This window comes from Gambusia affinis, linkage group LG19, assembly GCF_019740435.1.
Source record: "Gambusia affinis linkage group LG19, SWU_Gaff_1.0, whole genome shotgun sequence".
Lineage (NCBI taxonomy): Eukaryota > Metazoa > Chordata > Actinopteri > Cyprinodontiformes > Poeciliidae > Gambusia > Gambusia affinis.
Window position 1 is genome coordinate 11,217,987 of NC_057886.1, and position 14,168 is coordinate 11,232,154.

The following is a 14,168-nucleotide window of genomic DNA, read 5'->3' on the forward strand; positions in this document are numbered from 1 at the left end:
TTTGGGGGATTTAAATATTTTAATTGATTCTTGTGAAAAAGACAAATATTAATGTTGTGTAAAAATGATCATACAAATTATACATGAATAATATTACTTTAGGCCTGCTGTCATGACACGTCAAATAAAAAGCATGTTTTTATTTTACATCACCACTCAGTTGTAGCCACTCATATCCTTACTAGATAACATTAACACATAGAGATCTACTTTAACTCTAATGAATCTATTTGTTGAAATAGATTTATTAGATCTGCTCTGCAGAGAAGAGACATGCACAATGTGCTTTAATTGTTTTGTTTTTCATAGTCCATGTAATGATGTCACACTGTGTTAACTATGATAACAGGCTTGTTCTGATTACAGCAGTAAAATGGATTTTTTTCCCTGTGAAATGGCATCCTTTAGGGGTCTTTAATTTCATTCCACCTGCATTAGCTGAATCTCTGCTGGGCTACACCGACTCATGGAAACACATTAGGCACAGGTGACTAACAACACGTGAAACAACTGGATAAAAGGAGTTTGTCTAAACGAGGTCTTTGTCTAATGGTGACAGTATTATATGCAGGGGAACAGAAGCATCATTTACAGTTGAAGGACAAACAAAACAGTTTAATTTTCCAACAAAACAGTTTAATTTTCCAATACTACATATCATAGCTATAGCTATAGCATTTTACAGCCTTAACTGAAACTTAAAGATACAATTTTAGAATAGTTTGGTAAAAATGTCTATGTTGAAAATACAGGTGCCTTACAAACATACTCACACTCTGTGATCGTTTTCGCATAAGCTAACATTGCAGCAACACACTTTTAAGTGTTCCGGGGGGATTTTATGAAAATGACACAAAATAACTTCAGTAATTTCAATCACAGTCAAACTGGCACAGAAAGCCAAAATAGGAGGCTTTTCCAATGACACAACTAAATTTAGGTCACGAGCATTCACATATGTAAATATGCTGTATTATTAAGGGTCATTGTTTTACTGGAAGAACTGGACTGTCAAACTGTTTCAACGTTTTGCAGCTCTTAACAAGTTTTCTTCCAGAATGGTTCTGAATTTAACTCCATTCATCTTTCAGTCTGAGGAGCCGTTTGTTCTTGCGGAAGAAAAGCATCTCCGCAGCATGATGCTGGGACCACCATGTTTCGTGGTGGACATGGTGAGGTCAGGGTGATTTGCAGTATATTTTAAATGATAGCCAAAATCTAAAAGTACAAAGAACGGCTAGATTGTGTTGGTGTTATTGCACAGAATCTGCCAAAAATACACTAAATTTGTGAATTTTAAACAACAAGATATCAGACAGATCAATGGGTGGGAAGACTTTTGCAAAGCACTGTCAAAATGGAAGTCTATAAATATTGATGATTCAAAACTCTGAATTTAAATTCAAAACCCGTGGAGATTAAATTTTGGAATATTTGAAAAAGAGAAAAAAAGAAGAGATAAAAAAGTTAATTCTCATTTTAAGCAAACTTAATGTCTTTTACTTGAGCTATACATGGTTAAAGGGTTAAACAATACACAACCATTATTTTTTTTAATCTCTGTTTACAATTGATTCCTGCAAAATCATCCATGGCTAATCCAAGGTGTCTGGCTCAGCGTCCATGCAGGTTTCCCAGGGGTTACGGGGAATGTGGGGCATTGAGATAAGAAGAAGGGCAGCTCCACTGAGGATGAGGAGGGTGAAGGAGGCGCAGGCACATGTAAAGGACCAGGAGTAATAGTATTCAATCCAGATGGTCTCATCGCTGTCGATCATTCGCTTCACAGACTGGCGCATCACTTCGACGGAGATGATAATGCAAAGGCCTGCATGCCAAAACAAGGAAGACCTCCATTTGTTCAATTCATCCAACAGAAAGATGCATTAGCTTTTTTTTATAAAAAAAAAAAAAAGGTCTATATAAATCAGCACTGTAGTGACAAATCATAAATATTTCAAACTCTGAAAAAGGAGGAAAAATAACACAATCCTATCTAACCTGCAAAGGCAAAGAACATCCCGGCAGGTCGGAGCAGGTAGTCTCGCCCTTTTCCGAAAGAAAAGATCACACACAGTGTGCCCAGAATCATGAAGAACAGACTGAAGATAGCAATGGCTCCAGCAGAGATATTGTACTCTTAGGAGGGAAAGGACACAAATAAGATTTAGAAACCAGAGGAGATTAAAAAGCCAACAAGAAAACATAAAAAAAAAAATCTACCAAAGACTAAGAGGTTGAAGCAAACTGGATGAGATGATAGGATCAGTGTGGAGATTAAAAACTGGGACTGTGTAAGAAAACAACTGTTTCATACACAGTCTCATAACTGAGCTGAGTTATGAACCGGATAATTAGCCTTTAAATTAGCCCCACTTCAAAAAAATCCCCCCCCCCAAAAAAAACCAGACATCAATCTAAATCGGTAATAATACCATTTGCATGACAGACAAGCTGCTGCAGGCTTTTAACAAGATGATTAGGACATGTCTCTTTCTTCCTGCCTTCTCTCTCTTTCTTTTCTCAGCTAAAGATAATCTGCTTTTTGCTTCTCTGTAACACTCCAGCTGAGATAGAAATGATCCTATTTCACCTCACAGTCCCAACTGTTCAAACATATCTGGTGGAAAATTTTCTCACATTTAGGCTCTTCAGCACATATTCTAAGAAGTTTTTTGTGTGCAGAATTTCTGATCTTTCTTTCTTAACTTTATTTAGGAAACATTAAAGCAACATACACATTTTTACCCTTGCAGATCCAATTTAAGTTGAATCTATTTGTTTCATATATTAAATGATTGCATTGTAGCAAAGCCATGTTCCCCATGTGCAAAACATGTTTTGCATTTTTCACATGCCATCTGAGATTTCACACTAACTTTTGATCAAGTTTTCAGGTGTACTTTAAAAATGTTATACTTCTGTTTTTTTTATATATGAATGTCAATTCAATAGAAACTGAAATGTGTCAGTTCACAATATTTCCAATTATACCTTAAAAACTAGGAAATATTTTCCACCGTTTCAGTTTACCTTTTCAAAGCATGAATAACTAAATGCAAACTGGGAATTAATCTGTCGGATGATTAACTCTTGCTCAGAGTTTTGTTGCTGTTGGATATTAATATGTCAAGCTTTTTGGACTACAGATAGAAGACAAAAGGTTTACAGCACCAACCTCTCATTCCTTGGAGCATTTCTTTGCAAATTCATGTGCACATAACAACATATCAGATTTTTTTTTTGTCTCTCTTGGTTTTATATTTTTATTTAAACTTTTTATTTTTATTGGATTTTTTTTATGTTATTTTTGCCTTGCTTCAGTGGAAAGAAATAAAACTTCCTTTGTTGTGCCAATAGAAACAAATTAGTTTTTTACATTATTAAAATATTACTCTTATCATTTTACACCATAGTTAAAAATAAGAACATTTCTGCTATAGCAGCCTAATTATATAATAGAATTTGGTGAAGGTATGTTTACAAGTGTGGCCTTTCATTGAAAACATTTGTCAGGATGCTGCTGTTTTTTTCACTCCAAAGTGATAAGATTAAACACAATAAATCAGGAAGAATTGTATTTCAGTAAGTTTGCCAGTACAAGTATGTAAAAGGTAACTTGCTCCAAATTGTTTTTCTTAAAGCCCTAAAAGTGGCATAAAGATTTGTTGTCGTGTTCGAACATTTGTCTCATTAAGGGAGCACATGATCATGTGTCCAATGTCTCCCTGCCTTTACTGTCTTCTCTTATATTTTTAGATGTTTCTGTTGAGTTTGAAACATAGACAGTGTGGTGATGTGGTAAGTCATTGTCTGAGTTAACGAAGATCCACCCACCTTTTTGGGTCTTCACTTCAAAAACCTCAGCTTCTTCTCCCGATGTGAAGTGTTTGAAGTAGGAGCAGTTTTTTGCTGAAGAATAAAAGATAGTGAGGAGGGGGGAGCAAACAGACAGAAAGATATATGAGGGACTAAAGACAGAAAAAAGATTGGATACCTTTGCATTACCAGCCATTGTTCTGTGTTATAAACTTTCAATGAATCTCATGATTAAGTATAAAATTACACTGACATTATTAAGACACAGACGCTAAAGAGGTGAATACTTTTGCCAAATACTGTTAAACACTGAGTGTTTTAGCAGTATTTGTTGTAATTGTGAAGACATCAATAAATAGTAAAGTCTTTAGTCAATATTCAGAACAAAAACACATTTAAATTAGTCTTTTAGAAAAAAACACACTTTTGGTTTAAAATCCCATATCATATCTTTCAAATTTCTACATTTATAAATAAAATAATCATCATTTTTGCAACTAATGTAGATCCTGTTTGACTGCCTGACCATTGTGTGTTTGATATCCCTTCCACATCTCAGCAGCATTTAAATAACTTGTAATAATAATAATTTTTTTTTTTTTTAAAGAAAAGCTAATATTTTCTGTCATCCATGTTATTTGGAATCAAATTCACTGCGGACATATTTCTTCATGGAGTACAATTGTGAATTTGTTGCATTTTACTTGCTGAGCCATCAGTATTTTGTTCCACAATAGTTTGATATTTCCCACAGCTGTGAAGAAATGTTTCTGTGGAAGAGCAATTATTTTCTACTCCCCCATCTATGAGCCATCTTTTAAAGGCATCTGGGAGGAGGCGAAAGGTTGACAACGAGCTAAAGGCCAAGCAAGTGTTCCTTCTGTTCTACACTTGCTACCATTTCTTGCTGAGATTAAACCCATAAAACAGGCAGGTCCCTTTTCCACCCAGATAGGGACAGACAGTGTTTGTGTGTTAGTGTATGTGCATAGAGTATGTGTGTCCACGAGGCAACAGAGGAGCTGTTTGTTAACCAGGATGAGAAGGAATCACTAAAAGGGGTAACCTAGCAACAGGGTGCTGCAGGTCTTGGCTAGTTCTATCTGTTTACACATGTAAAGGCATATATGAAGAGATCTTTGAATGCATATGCATGCGCTTGTGCATGGAAAAATGTCCATGTGGCCACACAGGAACTCCAGAAAAGTGGAGGCAGGGTCACAGTGCAGCTGATATGTGCAAATATATTATTTTCATTTGTCTTTTCTCATTTGCTGCCTGCACTTCTGGGGCCAAGCTAATCTCAACTAATATGTGTTCGGGTTGAGCTATGTTGTTTTCTCCAGTCTTTATGAAAACAGTTTTCTGCCTAATACACAAAGCTGAAAAAAGAATAATAGTTCAGAGGAGCTTTAAACAATGAAGATATTTTTTTCTCATCAAGATTGATTAAGATCGGGAAAGCAGGTGGAAATAAAGTCACATTTCTGTCTACAGCTCCAGAGATCGGCTTTAAATTGAACTCAAAATCAGATTTAAAATTCTAAAGTTTGTGGCCTCACTGTTGTGGTAGCATCAATCCTAACCAGGTGATTTGTCACATATAGGTTATCATTAAAATATATTGAGGAATTAATAGAATAGAATTAATCATTAGAATCTTAGTGCTAAAATTAATTTTTACTTATTTAAAAGCTTAAGTGTTAATTTTGCTTTGATTCTTTTTGATAATGCAAACATGGGACTGCTGTTCTGTTCATTTTGTCTATTTGTGTCTGTCCCTATCAAATCAATCTAAATTAAATAAAATTAAGTTAAATTTATTGAAAGCAGGAGTAGCTATTGCAAATTACACTGCCACACAAAAACTAGGTAAAGGTAAAAATGATCCTATGTCACCCTTGCAGATTTTATTTGAAAAATTAGAAGCAAACTGTCTTATTTTTTTTGCCACTTCACAATTTTGTTCTACTTCCTGTAAGCCTAGCTCTCAAAATTTTAACGTATTGTATTAAAATTCTTTTTGTTTTAATGTGAGAAAAAGTAAAATGTTTAAGGTGTATAAATGCTTTTGTAAGGCGCTGCAGTTAGATCGGTTTTCATTAGTTTGATTATTCGTGTTTCTTTTTCCTATCTAGTAAAAAGCTGTTGTGGAAAAGGCACATTTCCTGCTCCAAATAGTGAACATTTACCAAGAAAGAGAACATCTGGGTGTGTATCATCGACCTTGCAGTCTTGCTAATGGGGAGATTTAGTTCCAGGGGGAGGATGATTAAAGCAAAGTGTTGACGGTCATTTCAGTTTCACCTCTTTCCATTTTAACTGTCGTCTTCTCTCTTTGATGTGGCGCCTCTGATTTACCAACTCCATACTCACTCTGTTTCACAACATCTCACATTTTTTCTGTTTTTGTGTTAAATTCAGTCGACCATCCGGCACCTACATACAAATAATTATTTTGTAAGTCTTTATTTTGAAGGCTTTGGCTCACAGTTTGTGTTCAGGTTCTTTCACAGAATGGCCAACTAGTTCAGGGTCAGTGTGAAAAGCATGCACTGTGATATTTGAACAGCTATTCTACCAGGAGCCCTGATAAGCCGGACACAACAACGCAACAGAGTCCCAGCTGACCTTTCACGACGACAGTCAAAGGTTTCATTGTCATCATCATGAGCACATTTTGTTCTGTATATTCTGGGTCATTTGCATTTTAAGAGTTATTCAAATTTTGTATCTGTAAGTGCTCCACGTTGTGATAGGCGGAAGCCAATGCCTTTACTGCTGCCTTGTTTAGCTTTCCACTCAAAGCAGGAAGCTGACACACGAGAGAGGGGAATAATTGAGCGTAGAGAAGGTGAAAAGGCTCAAGGGGATATTTGTGCTTTTGAGTATAAATTCTGAATATCATCAAAGTGCTTGGCTTCTGAAAATGAAAAGCAGGAAGTGGAAGATGTTTTATGTAAAGATACGCTCTGGAGATACTTTCTTTCCACTGACGGACTGGAAAGCGTAATGCATGTCCACATAGAAGCTCTGGAACATATTTGATAATAAACCTGTCTCTGTACTCTTTGAGCATGTACATGTGAACATGCACATGCACCCAAAAGGTCCATTTGTGCTCTTTATTTCCCAGCCGTGCTGCGCGGTGTGCTCCATAAAGGGTTTGTTTGATTTTTACAACACTCCAGCTGTCATGCGTCATTTCTGGGAAGCTAATTTTTAAAGCCTTTTGGGTTCACAGTTTAGTTGCTCCTGTTACACAACCGCTAATCAACAGAAGAGTGGATAGAAATGAGTGTTTGTGTGCTGTCCTCTTTTCAACCAACCTCCTTGTCTTTTTGGAAAATGTTAATTTGCATTATTAAGTCCAATCACTGTTGCGTGTGTGTTTAGGTTCATGATTCATGAAGGATGTAATCTCTCAGAGCACATATTGGTCCGAGACAACATTGTGCTTTGCATGCAGCCAGCAAACTAAACTCACAAGCAGATAAACTAAGTAACTGGCTTTACACCTGCTTAACAAACATTGCATAAAAGCAGACTGCATTGCTTTCACGTTTGTCTTACATAAGCCGATGTAACTAATAAGAACTCAACCTGCAGTTTTTGTGACAGCGCAAGTTTTTACCAGCATTTGCCCAACAGTGTGATTCACTTTTTAACCAGCATGCCTTCAACGTTTCCACTTGGGCAAGTGAGCACTTTGTTCATTTGTTATTTTTTTTCTTCCTACTCAATCTCTGTAAAATATGCAACAAAAACCGAGCAGCTTTTAAGCGACACTCAAAGGATGTTTGAGATGAAGGAAAGTGGAATTAAAGGTTAAACAAGCATAAGGGAGGCCACAAATTTTCCCATGGGAATAAATGGATTGCCGACTGATTCCCATAAGTACACTGCAGCATATTGAACTAGATGGCAAAATGGACCCTCTAACAACATTAAATAAAAGAAAACAGCTTGATACTTACTGAATGCAAAAAGCTCAGCTCAAGCAGATTAGCATGAAACTAAATAGAGGACTATCTGTCAAAATATTACTTTGACAGTGGGATTTTTTTTTCCATTTTTCACCTCAGGCGATTGCAAGCAGAAAACTGTGAAAAGTTAATAGAAGAAGAGGAGTTTAACTGTGGGTGAAGACTGTAGTTTACTGATTTACAATCCAAAACGGTTACCTTTTAGGGTAAAATCAAAAGTACTACCTTCCTGGCGAAAACATTTCAACCTACCTAATCTGTATTCACCTTTAATATGCAGTGGAAATTGATGACAATACAAAATAGCTTCAGAAAATCTTGAAAATTTCTTAAAGTCAAAACTTACTACTTCAAATGATTCTCTTTCAAAGGGGAAACTGTGACAGTGCTGCACAGTGATTTAGTGAAACAAAGTAAGAGCACAGTGACTGACTGAAACCTGCCACACAAACAAGTATAAACATTAAGTAGAAAACCGATAAGCCTTTGGCAAAACATTTAACCTTGAAGCAAAAACAAATTCTCCAAATTACTTAGACAGAAAGACAAGAAGCCATTGTTACTCATCTAAATCCTAATGACAAAAGTATTCATTCTGTTACAACTTGAATGATACAAATGCAAGTGCATAATTGTGCAGATTTATGCTGTTCTCTTAAAAAGCTCTCCCTTCTCTAAAGCCCTGCATTTCCGGTGCAGCGCACTGGAGTCGTGTAGGACCTAACTGTGCATGACCAAACCAGCATAAACAACCTGATAAATTGTGAGCAGGGCACACGCACTACTTACCCGATGGTAAGAGTGAAAATAATCAGGACAGAGAAAGCAATTACAACCAATGGAAAGCTAAAAATGAGAACCGGAAATAAATGACAAACAAAACCAGAGAGCATGACATTTCAGTCTGCTTCTGTCTAATCACTTTTGCCTATTTCAGGTTGTTTGAACCTCACAGAAGTAGTGGAGATTCTGCTTTTATACTGTTACCATGTTTCAAAGAAAAGAAAACAAAAAGCAGCAACATCAGGTTAAACAATTATCCATCCATTTTCAACAAGTTATATGTTTGGATGTGTTATTTTTTTGTTGTTGTTGTTTTGAGTGAAGCATGTCTATGATGAAATACTGCTTCAAACAATAAAGCAAAGTTTGCCAGGTCTTGTGATTGGTCAGTTTCATCTCCACTATATGGACTTTAGGACTGCATATAGACTTTTTATCAATATATTGTTTGCTGTGTCATTGGAGAGACATTCTCAAGGATGAATGAGAAACTCTTTTTACTCTTTCTTTTTCTTATTAGCTGAGAAACATTTCTTATCTCAAACTCTGGCGTCAAAAGCTGAATTACACACGATTATTCATGCTTTTATTTCATCTCGTCTTGACTGCTGTAACTGTCCTTTCATCTGTTTGAATAAGAAAGATCTTGACCTTCTCCAGTCAATTCAGAGTGCTGCTGCTTGGCTTTCAACCAACATACAAAAAAGACAGAACACCACTTCTGTTTTAATGTCTTTATGTTGACTATTGGTAAATTTTAAAATGTATTTTTACATTTTAGTCTTTACTGTAGACCCCTGTGAGGTTATTTAATCAAAACACTCCAGATGAGTTTGGCAATAAGCAAATTATGAATATATGGAAATGCACCATATTTCCACAGTAATGTATGGTGGAAGATCTCCGGTGATGTGAGCTTGTTTCTCTTTCAAGGAACTCAGAACTTTCTTAGAGCACGTAGCAATCCCATAGTAACACCATAACATTATCGGATGGCAAACAGGTCATATTTCAGCCATTAAGCAGTTCGATGATCCTGAATATATGGTCACCTAAATTCAGGAATTATTCACCGGACACAAAATCTGTCTTTCATGGTCATCAGAGCCACCATTAGCTGAATCCCACTGAAACTCTGAAGGGTGAGCTGACAAGAACAATGGACAGGAATGGACTCAGGACAATCTAGAGAAATTGTGAAAACAGATGTTGGTCAACAACCCCCTTTCTGTATTCTTCAAAACCGTTACATGTTGAAAGAGAAACCCGAGCCGGAATTTATTTTAAGCTTCTTACACATTTTTACCAGGTGGTTCAATACATCTGGAGGGTGCTTCATAATGATATCTTAGGGGGCTGATTAATATGTCAAACTGGACTTATGAGTCTGTCAGTTACAATTTCTGTGTCTCACATCCAACAGGTGACAGACTTGTCCAGAGAAAAAGATGAAAGTGCGTTCGTCTGGCTTTCTGTCTAGGGCACACTATTATCTGATCTCTCAACGTGTTCTTGGAAAAAAAAAAGTACAACACCATCTCACTTCACTGAAAGACCCCTGCACACCCCCCACCACCACCTTTCTCTCTCTCTTTTGTTCGTTCCAAAAGTCCTCGGTGTCTCACTCTCAACAGAGGTATCCCTGCTCACGTACACCGTCCTGCTCTCTTCACTCAATTTCTTTCATTCTTCCCGAGTCTCCCAGGTGTATTCTAACTCATGAGCTGGGGCGGAAAGCCACACTTCATTAAGGCCTGTACTGATCCTGAGGTGCTGGAGGAGCCAGAGGCAAAGTCAATGACAGAGTCAGAGTGAAATCTCTCAGTTAGGCTGCAAGGCACGCATGCACAGCCAGGGGCCAGGAGACATGGTTTTACCCAGGGGCTTGCTCTGCACAAAGAGAGTCCTCGTAATTAAAGCTATGCAGGTAATTTAAAACCTTTCAAGATACAAGCTGAAATGTTTTGACTTCTTTTTTTAAATGACTTACAGCTTGGAATACCACCCAATTGTGCAAAATAGTTGACTTTATATTTGACAGAAACAGCTTTAGTTGACATTTTCCATCTGTGTTTTAACCACAAAAGTAATAAACGCTACTTTCTTGTAAGATTCACATCTGAATTGATCAAACCCTCTAAAGAATCTGTAAAAATGTTATCTGTCAAAATAAGGGAGTTGAGATCTTACATTTCAGCCCAAAGAGAGTCAGACTACGCCATAATAAATGATTCAACGACCCATATGGTTTTATAACAAACAGAAAAGATTTTGGCTTTCATTCACCATAACGCTTTGAAGGTTGTACCTAATCAGCAGTCTGTTCAGTGACTTCTTTTGTGGAAGACAAAGACAGTTCACAGAGTTTCTGGGCATGGTGACTTGTGAAGTGTTTGGTTGAAATACCCATCCATGTTTATGCTCTAGTGAATGTCTGCACACATGGCCACATATGTGCTGGCAGAAGCGAGGAAGACAACAGAACAAGGGACAGATCCACAAAAAACCAAAGGCCTTATAAAAGCTCCTGAATGTGGAAACTGATTGATTATAACTAAAAAAAACTCTTTAATGTCCAGTGAGATGATCGTTTAGGGGTTTAAACCGTCGCTATTTTTAATAAACAATGACAGTAGATTGTACCATCTTAGCAACACCACAGACCTTATGCCAGAACTTGTTGATGGGAATCTTAACCATAAGGACTAAAAGATAACCACTAATCAGGTTTTACTTTACTGATTAAAAATTAGGATGCCCCATACCTCCAGGTAAGCTGATGGGGCCACATCCTTTGCCCTGAGGGTCTTCCTTCATCATGAAGATGGTCTTCTTGCAAAGCCTCCAGAGGCCAAAGTGGGCCGCCTCACATGTGGCGTTGAACTTCTCCACCCTGGGACTCAGGACGGCCCAGTGATCCGTCACCACTGCCGCCAGCATCGCAGACATGCCGACGACGATCGCCACAGATGTGATCTTGACCTTTGTCACCTGCTCCTCAAACATGTTGCAGCTTCAGGTTGGTGCGCGCCGAACCGTGGGTGTGCGCGTCCGTGCTTGCCACCGGTTTGTGTCAGCTGGGCGAGTGATTGGACAGACTGCGGTGGAATTTGCTCCTGCTCCTCTTTATTGTCAGTTCTTGACATCGGACATTGTCTCCAGATGTTTTGCCGTCTTCACCACACCTCTAATGTCCTCTGTTGTCGCTCCTGCTCTTCAAGAGTCTGTCTTTTTCGTTCTCCGCCTTGTGCCTTGTGGTTGGTAAAAAGAGGCCAGATAACAGTGCCCCAGTTTCTACCTCTCTCCTCTCTTCCTCTCCCTCCCTGCTCGCCTTTGGTAAACTAATGCCATTCACTTAAATAAGCAAGGTGTACCTGGATGTCTCTATGCTCTGTACAACAATATTTTGGAGCAAAGCAATTGGGACCAGTGTTAGAGCAAGACTGAGCTCATTGATTTAAAGTTCTAATACAATTTGTTGATTCAGATATTTTCCCCCTGCAGTTCTTACAACATCAAAGGCCATCAGATGGGAACAATCGTCACGCTCTGACACCAGACTTTAATATTTCATCACTCTTCCAAACGCTTATCAATCCATCATTTATCTGGAACATTCTCTGTCGCATCTTTTCCTTATTCAGTCCAATCTCGTTCAATTGTCTCAGGTGCCATGCACCATGGGACTCCGCTGGGGAAAGATTTCCTTTATTAGTTGGCGTCTGAAATGGCTGATCTACTTCCTCAGCCAATCAGCCATCAAGGTTTGAAACAAGGACTTCTCCTGATCCCAGCAGCTGATCCAGATTTTTATGAGGAAAAAGGGGCGTTTACTTCAAACCTGTAGAATATTCATGCTGTGGACATTGTTAAAAAAATGTGTCATCAGAAAATGCATAACACGTATTTATGTCGAGTTCTCAGCATGTGTTATTTTAACAGAAGTACTTAAAACCACAATTCATTTGAAAGGCTGAAATCTTACAGGTTGTTGAGCTCTCTATTATTCCCGGCTTTATTATCATATGTCAACCATTAAAATCTGATAGATCTGAATTGCACAATCAACATCTTGCCCGTAAAACTCCCTGCATAAGCGGACAAGCTTTTTATAAACCACTGCGCCCCACTTTAGACGGGACTCTGGCCCATTTTCAGCTCTGACACCACTCACACAGCTCGTGGGGGTTTGTACTTTAAACTTTGGGATATTTAAAGCTAAACATAAAGTCAAGGGGACACAAAATACAATCCAGGATTGCAGTGCCTCGCAAGAGTATTCATACCTCTTAAGCCTTTCTACCATTTGCAATGTTGCAACTATAATCTATTGTTACTGGGTTTATATGTAATAGACCGATGTAACAAAAATGACAAAAAGACAAAAATGATGCATAGTTTTCATAATTTCTTTACTAATAAAAATCTATCTATGTGGGCAAAACAAGATCTAACAGTGTCAAAGTCTGTGAGATGATGGCAAAAACCCATGTTTATTGTCACAGCCTGCCTGGTTACATTTGCAGTAAAGGTGTCCTTCTTCCAATGACAGAGTCCACTCATCTCTCAGTATGTAATAATATGTCTTTTGGTTTTTTTCCCCATCTTCCTGGCTGACCCCCTGACCTGTTATTTGTTCACGGTCTCCTCTGTGGCTGCAAAGAGACCAAACACCTCACAGCTGTCTCTAAGCAACAGACGAGGATGTGCACAACAGCAGTGACACGCCATCCACAGCGCAGTGTATCATACCCAAGAGATCACCTAGTGTCAGTCGACTGGGAGGAGAAAGACAGAACAACACCTGACAAGGAAGGAATATCTGAATCATCAACTGAGCGTTTTTTGTTTCAGCTGTCTGCAACCACGGATGTGCTTCGTTTCTTCTGTGGAAGTAAAGATGGATTTAAAGAGATATTATTTAATTGTGGCTGCTAGTTTCCTTGTCACAATCTTTATTCCACCATAAAACACCTTAATTGGTGGCTAAATTTACCCAAAGCTGACTAGATTGCACAGCCTTTAGAGGGACCCAACTGTGTTCATTCGCTAATGACAGGCCACATTGCTCCAGCTAAATTAGACCTTCCGTGCCTCAAGGCCATTTTTATGAGGGTTGTGTCAGTCTCTGCGTGTAAAACAACAGGATCAGCTTCAATACATCCTTACCTGCTTGTTCTGTGCATTTAAATGCTTCATCTCTCCATTTAAATGAGTCTGGGGTGATGTAGGATGGTGAATTGTGAGCTAATGAGAAGAGACCCAAAACAATTCAATTAGCTGGAGATTACAAGGGGAGCTTGTAATCTCCTTGAATGTGCTGCAATATTGGATGTTTATATCAGAGGTTGATTTCCCAAGTTGTATTACCAGTTGTTGATGAAAATGAAATCTCACTAGCGTGATCCCTCTCATTTTGTGGAGCGGTTTTATAATTTTGACATGAGACGCAACATAGAGCGATGTGCAAAGCTAAAACACAATATGACAGCCTGATTGTTTTTTTCTAGCATATTTGGTTATATCAATGTTTAATGTCAATCTAAGAAATTCTGGGAAAATCCTGAATAAACAATAAAA

At 38.0% G+C, this 14,168-nt stretch overlaps 1 protein-coding gene across 1 annotated transcript; it reads right to left on the reverse strand.

The window, feature by feature from the left end:
- LOC122822465 (voltage-dependent calcium channel gamma-1 subunit-like) lies at positions 1-11,817 on the reverse strand. Its single transcript, XM_044101157.1, has 4 exons — positions 11,354-11,817; positions 3,838-3,912; positions 2,002-2,139; positions 1-1,828 (listed from the first exon to the last, which is right to left on the reverse strand). The coding sequence occupies exons 1-4, from the start codon at positions 11,592-11,594 to the stop codon at positions 1,596-1,598; spliced, it is 687 nt and encodes a 228-aa protein (XP_043957092.1). The 5' UTR covers positions 11,595-11,817; the 3' UTR covers positions 1-1,595.
- Between the last annotated feature and the right edge of the window lie 2,351 nt (positions 11,818-14,168).

Bases quoted from the DNA above. Each gene is read 5' to 3' on its own strand.
- LOC122822465 (XM_044101157.1), bottom strand. From the start codon at position 11,594: ATGTTTGAGGAGCAGGTGACAAAGGTCAAGATCACATCTGTGGCGATC. The intron at 2,140-3,837 runs GTGGGTGGATCT...TTCCCTCCTAAG, and splicing joins TGAAGTGAAGACCCAAAAAG to AGTACAATATCTCTGCTGGA. The intron at 1,829-2,001 runs GTTAGATAGGAT...TTTGGCATGCAG, and splicing joins GATGTTCTTTGCCTTTGCAG to GCCTTTGCATTATCATCTCC.